The following is a 22,841-nucleotide window of genomic DNA, read 5'->3' as shown; positions in this document are numbered from 1 at the left end:
ACATATATTAAGTGAAAGAAATGACAGAAGTATTATAATAAAACATTTTGAAAGAAAAAAGTTACACAATTAGGCCAGTAGCCATAAAATAGCTTTTAGGCCTATCTTATAACACCAAGAGTTCTGATCAGACTGTAGTGAGACATTGAACATTTCATTAACAAAAATATTGGCACGAGCCACAACATATTTTGGTTGTCACTTACAAGGAATATTGTATTCAAACAACTATGCACTGCAATTCTAACACACTAGGTGTTCATACACTGCAGTTAACCCCTGAAGCTTTAAGCTACCAGGAATTCCCGTATTTTCTATGCACAAAATTTACTTTGTGCGTTATTGGAATCACACTTCCAGTTTTCATGTCTTTCCCCCCCTTATACATGCAGTATGTCTTAAGTGGCAGAGAGCATGCCAGCTTCTGTTTAGCTAATACCACATTCCTTATTACCTCAAGAGTTTTATGTTAATCTTGGAGTCTGCTTTAGCGCTCATCTCCTAGAAACAAAATAAAGCATTCTGAGAACGTATCTAGGAATATTTTTTATGCATAGGAAAATAAAGCATTTCATATAAGCATGTCTGAAAACCCAAGAGGCATTTTGATCAAACACTCCCTGGATCCTAGCTATTAGTTTAAAATGGGAATCTAACATATACCATCTACAAATTCTTATCTGGGATTTATATTCTTTGCCTGGAAATTTATGATTCCCAAGCTTCATTTCTGAATAGACGAGGATAGCAAAGAAACTGACATCCCACAATAACTGGAAATAGATAAAGGTAACTTAGGTAGAAGTTATGAATTTAATTCTTTACAAGAATACACTTGTGCTACAAAAGTGAGAAATCAGAATGGTACATTATCAGATGGCAAAAAGCACTAGTGTTTAAACAGAGGTGTCAATATAACGTATCAAAAATGTGCCATGTAAAAGACTGCTATAATTAGCAGCTCTGTAAGATTTCAAAGTATTTATCAAATGAGAAGGGAATTTGAATTTGAATCTGATATCCCTTCCTGCCATGTCTCCAGCAGACAACTATTCCTGTGGAATTAAGTCTACTGAATTGAGTCTACAAGAACCAAATCGAACAATTCTTTGTTTTTACTTCTTTTACAGATTGAAAAGAAACAAAGCTGTGTTCCACTCCCAATCCCCCCATCCCAACACAGGGTACACCCTTTCAAGGTGTATAAAAAACCCTGGTGGGTTTGGGCAAGCTACAATTCAGATACGATGATCAACACATTACTTTCATAACAGAACACAACACCAGACCAACACTGAGAAAACCCTAGTTAGGCATCACGAAAATCACACACTTTAAGAAAGTATCATTAACTGCCAAATTTGAGCTATAATAGCTGTTCTAAAATTGAAAATGCATTTACACTAAAATAAACTAAATCTATGTATGGATGTCTAAGTATGTGTGTGTGTGTAATTTTCATGCAATGATCTTAAAGCTTTGGAGACAGGTTATTAGCCTAATTTCAAGGCTTGTCCATATAGCAGTATTGACATGCACCAACTCTGCTAAAGGGCAGAATGAAAAAGACCATGGCACAAAATTTTAAACAATTTTAGGTTTAATTACATAATGCACCTGTAGATGTTCTAGCATAAACACAATTGTAAAAATCTACATCCTATTTTAGGGTATTTTCCACCTCCCATCCCTTAAAAGCTGTACAGTTATAAAAATGTGACTCTCAAGCAAAATAAACTTTTTTTCTTTTGCAACATACAAAATAAGTTAAATGATTCAGAAGATTTTGAGCCATTAAGTCTCCCAATAACTGTGTTCTTGGCCATCCAATAAATGTGACATGCAGATAGCTCCTGGTCTAAGACCAGAACTCAATAAATACACGTCAAACAAAACCCCAAACACTTAAATTATATTTCTTTAGAAACTGATGAAAGTCAAGAAAATATATAGTTAGGGCTAACAATTCCATTCTTAACTTACATCATCCAGTGGCAAAATGAACAAGGCAGGTCACTCAGTCCTTAGTGCATTTTCTAGTTTGTACCGGTTTGGCAAAAAAAAAACACAAATGTAGTTCCTTTAAAAATGTTTTTTTTTCTCATTCACAATGTCTAAGGAGATTAATTAATTTATATTTGTCTAATAATTGTTATGTCCTTTGATATAACTTATGCATAGGATAGACATCTTAGTTATTAAAATAAAAATCTTTTATTAACTGAAATCACTATAATGTGCCAGAATTGGGTTTTCAGTATTTCCCAGAGTGAAATGGTATAAATATAAAATGAAAAAGAAAATTGACATGAGCAAAATGAAAAAAAATTCACTAATGGAAATCGTATTCTAATCAATTTCTGAGAGGGTTTACATGAATTTTTAAGTGTTGAGTGTACCGTCTAGAGTAGTTACATACCAAGTACACTACATTTTGGCTTATAATGACTGCTTGATTGCTGGGGAATGACTATCTTCATATATGTTACATAGTTACTTAGCAATTCTTGGCACTCAAAAAAATGATAATTTGAGTGAAATATTTTGAAGACAAATTATTAATTATACATATAACAACTCAGTTTAAATACATTGATAATAAAAGTTCTTGTCTTTCAGGATTGATATAAAACAGTGAAGTAAATCAGCAGTTAGCTTGCCACTTCCAAGGTAGGATTACAGGTACACACTGGGAATGGTGGATAAAATAGGAATGGATTTTATTCTAAGGAGGTTTAATAACAGATATTAAATAGAGGACTAAGTAGATACAGAAGGTATGCAGTCTTGGCATTCTTGCTTCTTGGCAGAACCAGGATGTTAAACCAAGAAGAGGAACTTCACTATTTTTCTCTAGGATTTCTGTAATTAAATTATGTTCATAATCTCATATCAGTTACAATTATGTCTTTTTTCTTGTGTCAAATAACTTCAAAGCGTTCATTTTTATTTCTTCTAACATCTAAGATATGTATATACATATTAATTTATATATATATACACATACATATATATGTTCATTCCATTTTAAAAATATCTGGGTTTTGAATACTTGTCCTATAGCTGTGAGGCAATGCCATGAATCAGGGACCTTGTTCACTGTTGGTGAAGGGCAGAGTTCACAACCTTTTCTGAACATTAAACCTGTAGATTCAATAAGATTCCTTTCAATTGTACGGTAGGACTAGAGAATGGCTAACACCTCTTATCCCCACAAACATAGGCTAAAAAGGAATTCTTTGTGACGGAGAAAATTCCATCAACCCCACTTAAAAATAGCTAACATTTCCCCTCTTTTTAAACTTAAGCAGGCTTACATTTTTCTTTATATATGTTCTTTGTGTATCATGGGATGGGTTCCATCAATCGAAAAGTAAAAACTGGAGTTTGTAATGTCCTGTTAATTTGTTTAAAAATCTTTTTTCCAACAACTTCTTTAGCATTTGAAGTCCTTGATTCTTTGGTAGGTCATTAAAAAAAAAATCACACATGAATTTATTCTAAATGAAACTCCTTTTTATTCTCGGAATCTGCAGCCTCGACCAACTGGAAAAAGATGTGCCAAGGAAATCCATCCTTAATAAATCAGGTATATTCTTGAAATATCTCTGCCATCATTCTCTAGTACTGTGCCAACAATAGAAAATGTTTACACGAAACACTATTTCATCAGCACATGTCTACAAAACAAAAACATATTATTTTCAGTCTGAGTTTTCATAAATTTTAATTCAAAGTTTCTGCTTTGTGAAAATTTGGCTAGTTTTCAAACCTTTACAGAAACTGCAAACTAAATATTCTGAGTACTAAACTACATCTCTCCTTAATACATTTGCTATAGTGGAGTTTGATATTGGGAGTCCGATTCATACTTCCAAAAAGGGGTTTTAGAGTATTAAAGGGTTCTATTATTACACAGCAGCTACTGGGAGCCTAAATCCATGGTCAGTACTCTAACTACAAGAATCCAAGATGTTCTAAACTCTAGATGAATCGCTGCTTTCCTGTACAGCAGTCCTAATGTCTGAATTAGGATCGTTCCTAATGACTGAATTATGTCTTTGGATATAGAACATTCTCTTTTTCCTATATTTTGTTTTTACTTCTTCAAAACATGTTCGGAGTTGGTATTTCAGCAAACACAAGACTCTTTGAGGGACTGAATCTAAACACCAAGCAGCAGAATTGTTTGTGAACTGTTCAACATTTCATCAGCCATAATTAACCTATCTGCATGATAATTTGTAACTATCAGGTGCTTGGATTGTACTCTTTGTAGATGAAGCAAAGTTAACTGGTTTATAATCAGAATGTAAAGGGAATTCAAAAGGAAACACTCACTATTAAGTTCACAAACACTTAATTCAAGTTTGGAAAATAACAGGCAGCAAAAGTGGCATCATAACCCATGTCAGTGAGACATTTGCTAAATGGAATACTCAGTCTTTACTAAGATAAAAATTAACCTTTTGCTCTCTATGGCAGAAGGGTAAAAAGAACTTATTTCACATTAGGCATTCTGTAAAATAAATAATCTACCCATTTAATACTTCTTGTCGTTTGCTTAACTGAAGAGAACAGGTTGAAGCAGAAGCTCGTGTGTCCGGAGGTAGAGAGAGAGATTTTCTACACCTTAGTGGCTTCACCCCGTTGCAGGACTAAAATGGTAGCAGAGGACGGGGGCAGGATAGGCCACCTGCATGTTCTAACCACTTACCATGCATTAATAGGAATCCTTCTATTGCCTCCTGTTTATATTCTTAAAAGGCTCACATTCTTAACTGACTTTCAAATAAATGGGACAAAAATAGCCAGAAAGCAGGCCTGGTAAGTGAATGTGGCTCCTTACACAGCCCTACTTACTGTCTGGGAATATAAGTCCTTTACTCCCTTCTGGTGGAATATTGTCTCAAAATAAAAATCACAACTTGCTTGGAACCACATGCTACTGGTGCATCCTATTTTTAGGCTGCTTTCATTATTTTATTTTTTATACAGATACATATACACTGCTAGAATCAAAGCAAAAATATTAATGGGCAGGTACTACAGAACTAAGGTGAAACAAAACAAACAGGAACCAACAAGTGAAAAACAACAGCTATAAACTTTCAAGGCCAAAAGATAAGATTTAAGGGCAACACCTGTGAAGGGAGGAAAAAAAAAGAGCAGGAAGTTTCTAGAGGTATTTATAATGCAAGTCTAATGCCAGCTTTTTAATAATAAAAAAGAGAAGTGCTTTATTATTCACTGACTAGCACACAGAATGCTTAATTTGGAAAGAAAAATTAATGAAGTTCCTTGGGCCAGCAGCAGATATGGTGTGTCCATTGCCGGCAACAGACACAACACTGAAACAGAAAACCCAATCCCAGGGCAAAAGTATTCACAGAAGTAACGGCTGAAGGTTTCAGAATTTGACAGACAAGGTTTAATCACAAGTGCTACACTCTGTACAACGTTATTTATGGCTCTGCCTGAAATTTTACAGCTGAAACAAAAACTAAGACAAAGTTCATATTTTAGTGTCAATTACATGTTAGATAGTTACAAACCCCTATTTTCTTGAAACAAAGGGCTTATCTTTCTTTAAAATATTGAGATGTTTGAAATGGATATATCTATTAAGTATATTGGTGGTTTTCAATCAACTCTATGTTGGTCATGTGACTATTAATGAATTTTAATAGAAGTCTAATGGCCAATGGCCAAAACTACATTCAAACCCTGCTAATATATCCAGGCAGATAGGAAATTTTAACACACACACATACACATACGCACACGCGCGCACACACGTGCACACACACACACACACATGCTAAAATTCAAACTAAAAACCTCCCAAAGGAACTGCTTTGTTTGTAGACTTCAATTTGAAGTAGATACTAAGGGCAAGAATAGACCAGTTAAAATTCACCTGAAAATCCTTTCCCCTTCTTCAAATGTGCTAAAATACTGCAGTCAGCTTAGCATCCATTATCTTCATGTATGTTATGTATAGGTGTATTTCTTTGAAAATGATAATTCAGATAAATATTAAGTGGCCAGAAAACAAGAGTTACATTATCTGCAAAGTTTACAGTCCATTCAGGCCTTAAGAAAGACCACACTCATTTCACTAATAACTCTCCATGATGGCATATTAAAGGCCACGTCATCACCACTGCATAAAGCTGTTTAAAAAAAATTTGCTATTAGCACAACCTGGTTGTCAAAGCTTCATTATATATTTTACTATACAAATGCTTTTCAGATGATTTTTTTTAAAAACAAGAAACTCCGCTATAACAGAAACTTAGGTTACAGTTTTTTATGATGGTATTTTTTATCGGTCTCTTCTTTTTTAAGCGTGGTTATCTCCAATAGTAAACAAGTTGATTTCATGAATGCCATTACTAAAATGACTTATGTATGATGTTATCTACAATTCTTAAATTGCAACAATACGGACTTGAACTTTTAAACAGTCTGTTAATCATCATCTATGCCATGAATGTTTAAATATAATATATATTTAATATGAAAAAGCTAAAAGCACAAGTGCTTTCTCCCACCCCTAATTCTGTTTTGGGCCCTCACAGATTTGGAATGCATTCTTATCCACCCTTTTCACAAAGTCAGGAGAGCTCAGGAAATATAAAGTCAAAAATATACAAATCTTTGTTGTTATAATAAGATTTTTTTTCCCCCATGACTGAAATTACCAAGGACCATGAACTTGGAAAAAGAAAATCAAAAGGAATTTACAGCAATTATTTATCTTCAAAGTTCAAAACTGGTCACTTCACAGAAAGACTTCAGGGTCTGTTGAAATTTTTCTTCTAAAAAGTCATTCTGTAGTGGAGTTTTCTAGGAAAAATAAAACAGCTTTTAATAACTGGCCCGCTGGTGTGAGAGCTACCGTGGAATAAATTAGCACAAAAATGGAAAAAAGTCTTATAACTGTTCACTGTTACAGACATAATCAACAAGGTCAGTCACTCTTAAAAGCTCATCTTCGTCCTCTTCTGGTGCCCCTGCCTCCTGCCCACCGCTTGTCCCATTGGGGGCCAGGCTTGCACTGGCTGTGCTGCTGTCCTTGGTGGTTTGAGGCTTCTCAGCTGGCTTGCCAATCAAGTTTTCAATGGCTTTGCCAGGACTCTGTCCATTGGTGGAAGGTAGGTCCACTAAGCTATAGTCCAATGGGCTCCCCACCTTGCCTACATTTTCAAAGTCCTCCTCCTCATCACTGTCTATCCGATAGGGCTTTTTGGTGCTGTCTTGCTCTGAGGGCAGGACCCTGGGCTGGCGGTCATGGGCAGGTTGATCTGCATCTCCATGAGCATTGTCACAACTCTCTTCTTCGTCTGTCTCAATCCGGTGTAGCCGTTTTCGGGATGGTTTACCTTCTCCTTCCTCCTCATCTGCTTCAGAATACTCATCTGTGCTTCGACCCCGTTTTCGAACTGACCGTTTTGATTCTTTAGCTAGCTCATCATCTTCAGAGTTCTTGGACATATAGCTCTCTAGAATAAATAGCACATTTAAGCCAATGGCACAGTTAACCATTAACAGATATAAGTAATCCTCTTCTTCCTCCCATATTCATCCCATGTCCTACTTTCAGACTTGCTTGTACATAAATATTTCCCTTCAATAACTGGCCTCATTTATCTCTCTTCTCATTATCACAATGTCCAATATGATTCACAGTATACTTTATCTATGATTTTAGGAAAGAGCAAAATCCTTAATTAAATAAAGGCAGGTTAGTCACAAACTAAGAAACTCCTTCCCACTAACCCTCAAATTAAGAGAATTGTGTAAACATACCGATAAGGAAAAATTAAAACTAAGCACTGCATCTGAAATACTGCACTCTCTTTCCATGTTATTACATGTCCTTGGTAGCCCTTAAACGTTTTCTTTTGTCTATACTTGATCTCACCTGGTCTCATGGCTTTGCATACCACCCATTTGATGGTGACTCTCACATTTGTTTTAGGCAACTAATCCCCAAATTCCAGGCTCATGTATCAAACTGCCTACTCAACATCTATGCTTGGATTTCTAAACAGGCAGAACCAAGCTCCTACACTTCCTCCTCAACCTTGCACAATTCTGGTCTCTACCATCTTAGTTATTGGCAACTCAATTCTTCTAATCACTCAGTCATCCTTGATTCCTTTCTTTTTCCCATCTAATCCAACAGTAAATTCTGTGGGCTATATTCAAATATATCCATAATTTGACTGCTTTTCACCCCTTTACTGCTACTGCTCTAGTCTCACCCACCATCATCTCTCTCCTGGCCTATTTTAATGACCCCCCAACTAAACTCCTATATTCCTTCCCTATACCCTTTAATTTACTCATAACATAGATACCATTTTAAAACTTAAGTCAGATAATATCACTCCTTTGCACAAAATCCTCCAATTATTTCTCATTTCACACAGAATAAAGTCTGAAGTCTATACAATGGCCTAATGCATTATCTAACTATCCAATATGGTATTAAACAGAGTAAGACTCTATGGTCCTTGCCCTCCATGTCTTCTGCTTGCGTTTCCACAAACTAAATTCTGTGGAGAACTTTAGTCAAAGAGTAAGTTCAATCAGAGAAATGAGAGAATGCAGAAACAAAGAAAAACAGTCAAAGGAGATCAAATAATAATAAAGTAGTCATTAAGCATAGTCAAGGACCTTTAGTTACTTCTCAAGGGCTATAGACAACATTCTGAGCCTCATCCTGTGAGCTGTCTTACAGATACTGAAACCCCAGATGAAGAAGTTAACTACATCATGGCCAGACTGTAGCTGTGATGTGAGCTGCTACAATCCCAAGAACTGGCTTCAAAGAAACAGGAATAAACCAACCCTGGAACTGAAGATTAACCGTACTTAAAACAGCCAAGAGGATGCTGGTCAGACGACTGATGACCAATCTGAGTTGACTGTGCTGCTTCTGCATGCAGCCCCTTCCCTCAGCCTACAAAAGCTCTCATGCCCTGCTTGTCAGGAGGGGAGTCAGCCTTTGAACAGATGTCCACCCTTCCCACCCCTCATCAACCCCTTCCACCCCTCACCAGTGCCTGGCATCTGAAATAAAGCAAACTTTCTTTTCCACCAACCTGGCCTATTTATTGGCTTTTGTGCGGTGATCACCTGGACCCCACTTTTGTGTAATAGTCCCTACTCACCACAGGTGGGAATCAACTCTTTTTTTTAGGTCTTTACTCAAATGCTGACTTCTGAGGGAGGCATTCCTTTGGTACTCTATCTGAAATTCCAACTACTCCTCCAACCCTCCCTTTCTACTTTTCTCCACAGCACTTATCTCCACCTAATATATCTACTTATTTGTCATGGTTATTGTCTCTCTTCCCCCAACAAAAATAAGAGTTACATGAGGAAGCTGTATTTTTGGTTATTCTTTTCACTGTTCTATCCCCAGTGCCCAGGACAGTGATTAGTTCATTAAGTATTTAATAATTGAATTAATGAATTTATATTTGTCTTTAATGACACAAGAAGAGATACACATTCACCCAGATGTTTACCTCCCTTCTTTAGTCTTCCATACCCAAACATTTTCTTCCCTTACTCTCCTGGCTTGGGCTCAAATTTAATTGACAAGGATCTATGAAAGCAAATAATCTTCAATACAGATCACAAACAATGGAGAATTAAATATATAAAAAAGAAATGGAGGAAGGTGAAGGTTAGAATCAGTTAAAATGAGAAGAACTCTAGAATAAATAACTACAAAGACTAAGCGGACATCACAAATTCATATTTTAGAGCTCGTAATTCTGATATGGTGCACAGCTAAAGCTATTAAAAAATAAAAAAAGTTTACTGACTAAAGCTCACTGTTAAGGTGAAGAGAGACAGTAGGCACTCTTGACTTGCAACTGTCCAGCTATTCAGGGCACAGGAGGTTATTTCAAAATCAGGGCCATAAATTATCAAGAAGCAAAAGAAATCTTGTTAACAGATCACAATTTTCTTACACTCTTCTAGTTTCAATGAAGAATTTAATTATTACAATGAAGAACTTAAAAATTAGTATCTTATCAAGGCTCAGTTATTTAAACTACAAGCTAACCAGGCATAAAATAATGGGTTTTATCTCAAAGATACTATGGGCTATATTAAATTTCTAAGAAATGGTACAGAATCATAATCATGAGTTCGCTTTTATAATTTGTACTGCTGCCTTGTCCAAATGTCTGTAAACTGGAGAGCTATTCCTTACCTTCACTATCTGAGCTAGAGAGCCTACGCTTGTGAACTCGTCTGATTTCTTTACCACGACGTAAACTCTTCTGGGAACCATCACTTTCTGAATCTTCCTTGTAGTTAATTTGTCTCTTCTGGTTCCTTCTAGATCTTCTTCGCCGAGTTTCTACAAAATCATCGCTAAAGTCATCACTAAAGTCACTTTCTGTTTAAAAAAAGGGGGTGGGTAGAAAGGATGAAGAAGCACAAATTTTAATTTTTAATTCCACCAAACAGAAATGTTAGTTTAGCTTATAAAAATATAAAGCTATTACACAGAGTTCAGTCATAACTTTTAAATGAACAGTAACTTTTATAAATCTCTAATTTTCTTCTTAATAATATGAGTACATCTCAGGGGAGTTTTAATGCCAAAGCTCACAAATGTATCCTACTAGCAGTCAACCTCAAGGTTAAAAAATGTTTTATTGGGAATTCCCTGGCAGTCCAGTGGCTATGCCTCTGTGCTCTCACTGCCAAGGGCCTGGGTTCAATCTTTGGTGGGGGAACTAAGATCCTGTGGCACAGCAAAAAAAAAAAAGTTTTTCATAAACCTTATCTTACAACCTAGAGCTACCCAGTCGGCTGCATGGCTGCCACAACTGTTCTTCTTGGTGGATGGTTACTGTTCTGCCTCATGATAACCTGCTGTTCCTATGAATACAGCTGTATGGCTACATTCATAGCATCATAATGCACTGCAGAGGTTAAACTTTCTAACCATAGAAAACTGATGAGCTTGTTTCAAGTACAGAGCTGGGGTTACACGTTTGGCTTTTACCCATGCAGAATTAAAATCTGCTGAATACAACTCACAGGGCTACTTTAACTCACAAAGCACGGCTAAATAGCACTGTTCCTGTCAGTCATTGCTGATCAATAAAACAAAATCAGGCTATGACATTATGTCAGAGTAGTTTTCAGGAAAGCTAACACATTTCACTGAATCATCACATCTAGCTTTGTTCTCTAATGGATTTCAGATATTTTAAAACTGCTAGCCAACAGTTTAAAGGGGTCCCCAGAGGCCAAATCTAGGACGAACCGAGTCAAAATAGTGATGGTAATAAGACCGAAATAAGAATCCATTAAATCCATACTGATACCAAAGAAATTAATATGCAGGGCAGAACAGAAAGCTCTTTCTTACAGAAGAGCAAGCAATAAAAAGGAAGGAAGGAGTTAGAAAATCATCAACAAATGCTAAAACTAGTGGATGCAACATCTGATAAGGAACAAGGCATTTACAGCCTCAAATATCTTGTAAGAATTACTTATTAATTACAAAGGGAAAATACCAGAGACTTGGAGGACACACATTAATTATGTGATATTCTGGCCAAAAATGTGTAACGAGAATCTAATCACAAGGAAACATAAAACCAAATGAGTTATATTTTACAAAATAACTAGTGTGTACTCTTAAAAAATGTTGTGGTCAACAAAGACAACATTTCAGGAATATTACAGATAAAAGGGGACCAAAGAGACATGAATAAGTGCATAACGTAATCCTGAACTAGATCCTTAACCAGGAAAAAAATGTTTACATAAAGGACAATACTGGGGCACCTGGTGATATCTGAATGTGTACTATTGACAAGTTAATGGTATTTTATCAATATAAAAATTCCCCATTTTGATATTATACTATGGTTATGTAAGAAAATGTTCTTGTTTTCAGCAAATAATCACTGGTAAAGGGGCCTGATGTCTCCACTTACTCAAAAGGTTTAGAAAAAGATATAAACAAAACAAAAAACTCCACAAGCCTGGCCCGAGTTGGGATATAATACTCTTGTCTGTAGCATTTCCTCAGTAAGACGACAGCTACCTATCTGCCAATCCCATGGAGCATCTTATCTGTCGATTTAGCTGCCATGCCTCTCTTTAATTAATAGGGATGAATAAATAACATCAATCGCTAATAACTTATAAAAACTAATAAATTACTGATTATGATCTAAATGTTAGAAATAATTAGTGATCTTTCCCTAACAGCTAGACATCTGAGAAAAAATGTTCTCAGATTATTAAAAACAATTCCCCCCCAAAATAAAATAATAAAAACGATTCCTAAGAACACTCTGGAGGTGAAGTCTAGGCATGGAAACACATGCCACCAAAAGGATTCATCACGATTGTAAACAAGTTTGGCATGAAGTTAACACATCCGTCCGTATCTGTCTTCTCAGACGTGCTTTATGTGAAAGATTTAATCAGTGGTGAGTTGTAAGAATAGAACACAAAGTTTCATCAGACAGCTTATATTACAACTGAACAGAATTTTAAGAAATTTTAATTCCAGAAGTTACAAGAATTTCCTTAGTGAGCTGTGGATATGAATTATCTTTACCAGAGTCTCTGCTGTTCTCCTCAGACTCCTCCTCCTCGTCATCGTCAGAGCACTTTCTCTTTGGGGTCTTTCTCCGCAAACGCCTGCTTTGCCTCATAGGCCGGGAGGGGTGTCGCCTTAGTCTTCGGCTACAGAAATCCGTGTCGCTGTCATCATTAGATGGTGGGTCTTCTTCACTCTCATCTGGGTTCTCATCAGATACAACAAATTCATCCTGAGATCTATCCAAGAGAAACCGGATGAATTATGATGGTACACTTATAACCATGAGCCCATTTTGGAGTTCTCAGTTCAAATTCTAACAAGTCCAGTGAAATTATTAAGCAATGTTTATTGGAAATATCTAGGTCACTGGATCAATTTCCCTGTTTCTAAAACGAAGAGCTGTTTTGCACCCATTCTTTTCTTTTTTTCCAAAGGAGTTATGAAGATCAATTGATGCTCATTTTTGTACATAAATTGCTTTTGCCTCTTGGGAAGTCCCCCATGTGCCTCAAATTCAACATGTCCAAAAATGAACTCATTATTTCCTAGCCTACTCCTCTCTTCTGTTCCCTAGCCTGGTATTTGGTACTATCACCCATCTAGTAATTCAAGGCAGAAACTTGGAATTTATCCCAATTTCCTTCTCCCTGTTCATTTCTCATATCAATGACTAATTCCTCTTGAGTCTACTTCATAAAGATATCTCAAACCTGATACCTTTTCTCAGTTCAGGGTCTCATATCCCATCTAAACTACTATAGCAATTCCCCAAAGTCTCTTTAATCTCTATGCTCATTTCCCCTCAATAAATCCTACCAATGAATTCCAGGATGAATCTTTCTGAAACATAAACCTCATATTAGTCTGGTATTTAAAACTCTTCAGTGGGTTTTCATCATTCTTATGCAGGACAAACATAAAACTCCATCATCTGGTTCCTTTTTATGCCTTGGCTACATCTCTAGCAGGGCAATCTCTGCTGCTACCTTAATTCTTTTTATCCTGACAAACCAGGAGTTTCCTAAATATTCTATGACATTTTATGCCTGGCTGCCCTGGACAGGATTTCTTTGCTTAGAATACTATTTTTCTTTATACTGCTTCTAATCCCAAATTCATCAATCTGCCCAATTCATTCTTCACATTTCAGACAGAGCTTTATTTCCACTCTGAGGCTTTCCTTGACCTCCCTGGATTGATATGGCCCTCTTCTGTACCCTGCCTTATGTTTTAGTAGCAATCATGCAGAAGGACTTTTCTGTGGTTTATATGTTTGTTTCCTCCACTAACAATCTGAGAGGAGAAACTGTGGTATTCCTTCCATATATCTGCTCTGTAGAGAAGCTTTCTGACATTATAGAAGAAAGCTTCTATACTGTAATTCAGTATAGAATTACATGCCCCAACCCAAACCCCTATAGGTCACCAGTAAATAGTTTCTAATTACTTATACCTGCCCATTTCTCTCACTTGACTGGGAACCAATGCAAGCTGCATGGCTTCAATCCTTGGTCACGGAACTAAGATCCTACACACTACATGGCTTGGCCAATAAATAAATAAATAGTTGTTGTTCAGCTGCTCAGTTGTGTCCGACTCCTTGTAACCCCAAACACCCATAAAACTTCGTTTTAATCTAGGAAGAGCCAAAATCAGCATCGTTGAATCTGTTTTAAGTACCCTGAAAACAGACCATCTACATGCAGAACAAAAGCCCCATCAGGGCCAAGTTTGGTTGGAAGCCCTGTTCAAGCCTCGACCTAGGGGATGGGATCTACGGACAGACCACACACCCATCACTGATCTTGAATTCATCCTCGCTCTCCTCTTCATCCAGGTTGCTGTCACTGTCCAGATCATTCAGTCGCCGGCGTTTCTTCCGGCGAGCAGCAGCTGCCCTCTGGGGTCGTTTATTTTCTTTTCTTTCTTCATCCAAAATAGTAGAGATGTCTTTTCCACGGTGGCCTGTGATGGTGGAGATATCTTTCCCTCGGCCAACTCCTGAGTCCAGGGGCAGGGATGTAGGGTTGAGGGGAAGAGAGGGAGGGAGAGAGAAAGACAACTCTATGTTTATTAAAAGTTTCCCTTTGACATCTACAGATTGTCCTTAGCAGCTTTTTCATTTGATTTCTTTATTTTCTTCCTAGAGCTATGCGATTTTCTCACAGCTTTAACTAGAGTTTTCAAGAAAGTTTTACATTTGTTTATCCTATTAAATGGGGCTTTCCAGGTGGCTCACTGTCAAAGGCTCTTCTTGCCACTGCAGGAAATGCAGGTTTGATTCCTGGGTCAGGAAGATTTGGAGAAGGATGTGGCAACCCACTCCAGTATTCTTGCCTGGGAAATCCTATGGACAGAGGAGCCTGGCGGGCTACAGTCCATGGGGTCGCAAAGAGTTGGACATGACTGAGCAACTAAGCACAGCACACTTTTGAAACAATTAGTAAGCTCTGAGTCTACACACTGGCACCATGTCCATGGATTATTCTGAATCTCAGTCAACATCGTAGTGATTGTGATACACATTGAGGAGAATGAGAAAATATGCTTGCTTGCTGCTCTTTAATCAGGGCATTTTAATTAACATACTGGCCAAGCGAGATGAAGAAAAGAGAATGATAAACACGTACCTCCTCCATCAGCCTCTTTGATATCATCTTCTATAGCTTCATCAATTGCTTCATCAAACTCATCAAATCTAAAATACATACAACAATCACATTGTATAGCCTGTCCTGGCATATGGACTAGGAAAATTGCCTCTAAAATAAAAAAGGCCAGAATATGAAACTGCTCTCTGCTACTTTAGGGCTGTGGAACTTGGATTAGATCACCCCATACTCCTGTTAACTTCAATTTCTTTGGTACAATAGAGTTTTATAAATCAGTATCTAATTCTAAATTGTTGTTATTTTACTTTTAAAGAGTATCTATACCAGACATCAACAAGTATTTTTTAAAGGGACAGATAGTAAATATCCTAGGCTTTGTAGACTATACAGTATTTGTTGTAACTACTCAACTCTGTAGTACAAAATCAGCCATAGACAAAAAGTGAATGAATGTAACTGTGTTCCAATAAACTTTATTTTTTAGACACTGTGATATGAATTTCATGTGATTTTCAAATACTTTTCTCCTTCTGTTTTCTTTTTTCAACCATTTATAAATATAAAAGCCACTCCTGGCCATGTGGTATACACAAACCAGTAATGAGCTGGATTAGCCCACACATCATAGTTTGCTAACCCAATTATACAAATCATATGACAGAGTAAACTGAACAAACTTAGTATTCCAGAAATAATACTAAGTGTGAGGAATATATTATTGTTGCTCTTATATAGTATATTATCATTATTACCGAAATTCTTATACAGACAGTCAAAATTTTAAAACTAGGTCAATGTACTTTTTCTCAAAAGGGCTTTTTCGGGACTCCCCTGGTGGTCCAGTGGCTAAGACTCTGAGCTCTCAATGCTGAGGCCCTTGGTTTGATACCTGGTCGGGGAACTAGATCCCACATGCCACAAAAGACCCTGTGCAGCCAAATAAATTAAAAAAAAGCGGGGGGGGGGACTTTTTCTTCTACCTAAAGAAAAAAAAAAAACAAGACTCGATGATTCCGAAGATTTTTTCACATACAAAGCTCCTTTCACTTTAGAACTGAGGTGATGCAAAGATATGGGGACTTGTTGAAGACTATGCTAAACATAGTAATTACAAGGCTCATGTGGCTATTTATATTTAATTAAAATAAAAAATGCTGTTCCTCACTAGCCATATTTCAAGTGCTCAACAGTGATATATGGCTACTGATTTCCATACCGCACAACAAAGAAATAGAACATTCCCATAACCACAGTAAACTGGATAGCACTGGATTAAAGTTATCCAGTGATTAACAACACAGATAAGACTAATAAGCAAATACTTTGCCGTTTGGAGTTGAGAAATTCATTACAGCTACAGACTTCCTTTCTAGGAAAATATATATACTTATAGAAACATAAAATTTTACATATTTCAAAGGAATCACAAGTTTCAGGCTAAGAACTCTTCTTCCACAACATATTTTTAAATGCAACACTTTACCTCCAATCTTTTCATACAATGCTATGAAAAACATCCTTGTAGATGTAACTGAACTTTTTCTTAAGAGGAATTCTAAGAAAGAAAAAAATCTGTCCATCTATTCATGAAGCTAGAAGAAGAGATACAGATCAAGCCAGATGCAAAGTTAATGGAAAAATGGGAATTCTCCCAAGGACATGATGCAGCTGTAAAGTATCATAATAATGATACTTTATTCCTTTCTTTTTTAAGTAGAAAATTTTTATTACTTTGCCAGGCAAAGGCGGCCACAGTTAATGCCCTCAAAACTGTGTCCCCAACAATCTATCTCTTTGAGGCACTACTACCTTCTTACTGAGACACTGTGTTTTCTAAATTCAGAGAGTATCAGAACCTTTGGACAAAGGAAATTATATCAATAAGCAAGAAACTCCCACCCTTGACTAGAGGATCTAAGTCACTTTTAACACAAATAAAAAGTTCTGATTTACATTTCAGACTTAGAGTTTGCATAAATTGTTAGACACAACACTTTATCTTCATCGTTTTCAAGAAAAGAGGACCCTGTGTCAACCACACAGTCTACATATGATATGGACCCTTTCATAGTCCTGCTTTCGCTTTGAGCCTTACTCTTCATTTAAATGTCATCTAAACTCTATCCTTAATAAACTCTTCAATTAAGAAAAGGTGGCAAGAATACACAGAACTATACAAAAAAGATCCTCATGGTCCAGATAACCACAATGGTGTGATCACTTACCTAGAGCCAGATATCCTGGAATGAGAAGTCAAATGGGCTTTAGGAAGCATCACTACAAACAAAGCTAGTGGAGGTGATGGAATTCCAGTTGAGCTGTTTCAAATCCTAAAAGATGATGCTGTGATAGTGCTGCACTCAATATGCTAGCAAATTTGGAAAACTCAGCTGTGGCCACAGGACTGGAAAAGGTCACTTTTCATTCCAATCCCATAGAAGGGAAATGTCAAAGAATGTTCAAACTACCGCACAACTGTACTCATCTCACACACTAGCAAAGTAATGCTCAAAATTCTCCAAGCCAGGCTTGGAACAGTAAGTGAACCGTGAACTTGCAGATGTTCAAGCTGGATTTAGAAAAGGCAAATCTTTTTCAGTTCTTTTGTGTATTCTTGCCACCTTTTCTTAATAGCTCTTGCTTCTGTTAGGTCCATACTGTTTCTGTCCTTTATTGTGCCTATCTTTGCATGAAATGTTCCCTTGGTATGTCTAGTTTTCTTGAAGAGATCTCTAGTCTTTCCCATTCTATTGCCTCTATTTCTTTGCACTGATCACTGAGGAAGGCTTTCTTATCTCTCCTTGCTATTCTTTGGAATTCTGCATTCAGATGGACAATACAGTTCTCCTACAATGCTTATTCTGATTATGTAAATTTGTTCCAATATGACTGATATATTAAGAAATACTTCAAACATAACATGTATTTCATACTTCCTTATACGTAATTTTCTTCACGATAAACACTAGGTAAATACAGAAAACTGCACCAGCTGCATAGGAATACACAAAACAAACACGTGCACATGCCTTATAAATATCTATCGGCTCCCTAATGTCATTATGTGTGCTATAAGCTACAACCATCTGCAACTAGTACAACTTTCTGGCTGATTTTAAAAACCCTTCATGCTACTATACAATAAATTACAAACTGCAAATCTCCTCACAATTACTTCTGCAGACAGCTTCAGGGCTTTTTCAACATAAAAGGTCATTGTTTATTGTAGTATTTATGTTATCTCTTAACCATTTAACATGTGTCAAATGGTACTGCCATTTTTATAAATATTTTTTAATGTGTAACTAATGAAATTTTTGTTTGCCTCTAACACCATATTTTCCATAACCCCTATGGCTTTTATTGTGCGATTGTACAACAATGGCAATTTTTAGGAATGTATTGGTTGTGTTGTAGTAGAAGTAACTTTAATACTTGAACTTTCCATTAGGTTTTGACTTCACTAGTTATAATAATTTTATTTAAAAAAAGGTACCTTTTCTTTTTCAAAGTCTTTCTTTTTTTAAAAAGAATAAGACAGACACCATTCCCATAAACATGAAGGATTTTACTCTTACTGATCTAATGCATTTTATAAGTTTTAACAGTAACAACAGAAACTACACAAGGGGAACTCTTTCATGATCACTGATGAAAGTTTTTAAACAGGAAGCAAGCTCAAAATTCTCTAAAGTCAATTTTGCTTCTCATCTCCAGTTATTCAAGTTAAAAGACTTTTGTTGTTGTGTAACAATGGTCTAAAATAATTAAAATATCAGTTATTTATTATTTGCGTGAGACAGGGTGATTTAGTGGAGAGAACACTAGATGAATAAACAATCAGAAGATAAGATTTTAGTCCAGGTTTAGCTGCTAACAGAGTTACCATGGAAAAGTCTCTCTGTGGTGTACTTCTGAAGGCAGATGGTAAACCAGATTGCATTAACTGAGTCTTTCAATAGGCACCAATGGAGCACTATACTAGCTGTAAAGAACAGAGGAATGAATAACACGGACATGGTACTTCCCTTCATGTTAACAGTGTAGTGTAGGAGAGCAATATTAATCAAAAAATAAAAATCACAATTGTTACAACTACAGAAGTACTCTCAAGGAGAAGAACTGGTTGCTATAAGGGCATATAATAGAGAGATTTGATTAAGAGAAGGTTATTATTTAACAAGGTTAAAAAAATAGAAGGGAATTTCAAGGCAGAGTAATCAGTCTGTACAAAGGGACTGAAAGAAGACAATGTGGCTAATGAGAGAAAGGGGAAAATGTGGATGAGGTGGAGCTGAAAGGCCAAGAGCAGGGCAGACTATGCAGTGCTCCGGGCCTTGTTAAAGGCGTCAGTCCTTATCTCCAGAGCTACAGAAACTGGGCAAAGTATCTTAAACAGAAGAGGACAGCATGAACAAATGTACATTTGGAAAAGAGGATGTTGGCTGCTCTAAAATTCTGATTCTAAAGACAGTGACTAAGAAATATATATATACAACTTCTAATGATTACTGTAACGGTAAAAGCAAGGTTGTTTTAAAACCAGTTTCCACTCTTTCATTTCCACAGATTTCATACCTGTAACTTATACACTTCCGTGTTCTTGTTGACCTCCTTTCAAGCAAATTTGCTTTGGATTTTTTTGAATCTTTTTTCTTTTCTTCATGATCTTCTGAAAAATCTGGCTCCTGGTTTAAAAATATGATAATAAATACACAGGCTATTATGAGACAACAAAGTTCCTCAGAATTAATAGCTTTCTAAAGTCCATCTAGGCAGCACATGTGAAAGGTTAAAAAAAAAAAGTGAAACGGTCGCCTCAAAACTGAATAAACAGGGCAACACTCAGTATAGAGATTAAAAATAATACTGGTGGATCAAAAGATGAAAATACTTCTGTATCAAACTTACGCTTTTGTGAGTTTATAGTTACCTCTTTTAAAACAATCATGATGAAGTCTACCTACTAATAACTAAAGTTAACACACATAAAATAGTCAACAGATATGCTGAATAAATGAAATGGATTTAGAAGAAGAAAGGGACATGGTGCTCCGGAAAAAAAACCAGACAGGTGATTTCAGTGTGTGATTTAATTAAGCCTGGAATGAAACTGCATTTGAAATGAAGAAAATGTCTTCAAATGAAAACCATGTCACATATATTTTCACTCATGACATACCTTTCTTAATTACTAGATTAATAAATGCAAAACAATGATATCCCGTCAAAGAAACCAAACTGTAAGAACACAAAATATCACCAAAAGCAGGAAATAAAAAACCAAATATCCTTGAACCATTTTTTTAGTCACTTTACATAAACAGCACAGAAAGAAGCTAAAAACAAATTACCCAATATAGGGTAAAAACTCAGAACATTAACCCCATAGGGGTGAGCTATAAACTTAGTTCGGATGCAATGTTACATTTTAGGGCTATCTGTACACACATAATTTCAATCATAAGGGAAATGGGCGATTTTTTGAAAGTGCTAAATTTCATTTTCAATAAAAGTGGTATATTATACATTTAAAACCACTCATATAACAAAGTGAATTAAATTTTAGAACACTTTTGGCAGTCTCCTGTCTAAAAATACTATAAACCAGAAACTTACTTGTGGAGGAATGATGTTTTCAATACTAATACCCACATACACCAAGCGTTCTTTCCTTTAAAAAAAAATGACAAAAGAAATAAAAATGTAGCTTTGGAACATACTAATGTAATTATTTTTTAATAGCATATAGGTAATTTCTCTGAATTGTCTAACTGGCTTAAAGGACTCCCTAGAGATATGAAATGTAAAACTTGCTTCTTTAAACTTCATTTTACTTCATATTATACTGTATTTATGCATTTCATGTTAATGCGGCTCGTTAAAATTATTTAGAATACAAGTTTGTTTGACATGAACTATGAATCTGGACTATTTCAAAAGGCTGTTTTCAAAGTTTTCTATCAAACTACCCTGTACATGGTTGACAGAGGGATATTAATAAATCTTGTGTTAGTAAAAAAAAAAAAAGCATACAAAGTGAGATTTGCCAAAAATAAAACTTATGCAAACATTACTAACATAGGTAATACTAAAAATTACAACTTTATGGTAATAGCAGAAGCTAGGTCATGAACATATTAGTTAATATGTATGAAACTTATAGTATTGGTATCTGTGGCAGGCACAAAACTAAAGGTATGAAAATCTCAGCTACAGAAGTGATTGATACCAGGCAATAGAAACCTTGTAAATGAAATAAGGAAATTTGATGAAAAGAGCCATGCTGTGACTCACTGATGAAGTGATTAGATGAAATGCCAACTCTGATCGGACAAACTGAATCTTTGTTATGCTGGAAGTTCTCAGCAATACTGTATATGAAAGATTCTAAACCCATTCACTTCTTGTTTGCAGAGAAGAAAGCAGCAACATAGTTATAGATCTCTGTACTACACAGGATGCTTAACAAAAAACTTATCTTCAGAGCCAGTTGAGACTTTTCCAGGAAATGTGGATTTATGAACAGTAAAGATACATCCAGAGTTTCCCTTCTAAGAAACCTTTGTTGATTTTAATTCAAACACCAAAAATTGCTGTATAAAACAGTAGTTTTCTCTGGTTTTCTAACAGTTAATTCCATTCACCAAGGACAACTGAGCTCTTGTATCCACATGCCACTGTACGATCCAATAAACAGAAACATAATGGTAACCACTCTTCCATTTGTGATGTCCTACATAGGACATTAATGATCTAGTTGTGTAGGTTCTTTAGAACACAGCCTTTACTGCCCTATAAACTCTGGGCCCTAACTAACAAGAATTTTATAGTCTTTTTAGAGACAGGTTATGAAACTATTAGGCTTCCCAGGTGGTGCCAGTGGTAAAGAACCCAACTGCCAATGCAGGACATGCCCGAGACAAACATTCAATCCCTGGGACTGAAAGATCCCCTGGAGGACAGCATGGCAATTCCCTCGAGAATTCTTGCCTGGAGAATCCCAATGGACAGAGGAGCTGGGCGGGCTACAGCTCAAAGGGTCACAAAAGTTGGACACAACTGAAACTTAGCACACATGTATGAAGCTATTAAATAAAAACTGGCATATAAAAATAATAAAATTATTTTAAACAAAACTTGTTTTTTTAAAAAACAGTACAGTTAATGAACTAAAAACCAGGAAAGGAAGAACAGCACTACCTGAAATTAATAGGGAGGGCTACATGGATAAGTCAAAACTTCAGCTGTTATTAAAAATGTCTGACATGTCTCTAACCAAGTTTGCTGTGATATCAATTTCCTCTTTTGTATTGCAAAAGCTTTATTTTCACTTGTCCATTATTTCTCTTCTCAACTCAATGGAAAAAACATATAGTCATGTTGCAGGTTAGGTCATGATTTACATCAGACTTGGAAATCCAAAGGTAAATAAGACATGGTTCTTGCCATCCCAATTATTTAACAACTGACTGTACTCCATATGAACAGGTATAATGGAACTGTGAAAAAAGAACAGATTTTTGTCTAAAGAGCTGAGAAATCTGGAAAGATCTTAAATAGGTGGTAATATTAACATCTCAGTAAGATCTTAAAGGTAAGTATGACTTCTCCTCAAAGAA

The 22,841-nt window shown here is 36.1% G+C and overlaps 1 protein-coding gene across 1 annotated transcript in view; it reads right to left on the bottom strand.

Moving 5' to 3' along the window:
* Positions 1-3,494: 3,494 nt before the first annotated feature.
* The window catches only part of RSF1 (remodeling and spacing factor 1), a 154,834-nt gene continuing 135,487 nt past the window's right edge, over positions 3,495-22,841 (bottom strand). The window contains exons 10-16 of the mRNA XM_069564910.1: positions 20,839-20,893; positions 19,798-19,907; positions 15,238-15,305; positions 14,401-14,608; positions 12,623-12,843; positions 10,244-10,432; positions 3,495-7,508 (exon numbers count right to left, since the gene is read on the bottom strand). Of these exons, the coding sequence (XP_069421011.1) occupies positions 6,940-7,508; positions 10,244-10,432; positions 12,623-12,843; positions 14,401-14,608; positions 15,238-15,305; positions 19,798-19,907; positions 20,839-20,893 (1,420 nt within the window). The 3' untranslated portion in view covers positions 3,495-6,939. The remainder of the gene's footprint in view (positions 7,509-10,243; positions 10,433-12,622; positions 12,844-14,400; positions 14,609-15,237; positions 15,306-19,797; positions 19,908-20,838; positions 20,894-22,841) is intronic.

Source organism: Ovis canadensis, chromosome 21 (genome assembly GCF_042477335.2).
Source record: "Ovis canadensis isolate MfBH-ARS-UI-01 breed Bighorn chromosome 21, ARS-UI_OviCan_v2, whole genome shotgun sequence".
NCBI lineage: Eukaryota > Metazoa > Chordata > Mammalia > Artiodactyla > Bovidae > Ovis > Ovis canadensis.
Note: the sequence above shows the minus strand (reverse complement) of the source record. Positions and strands in the feature narration are given on the sequence as shown.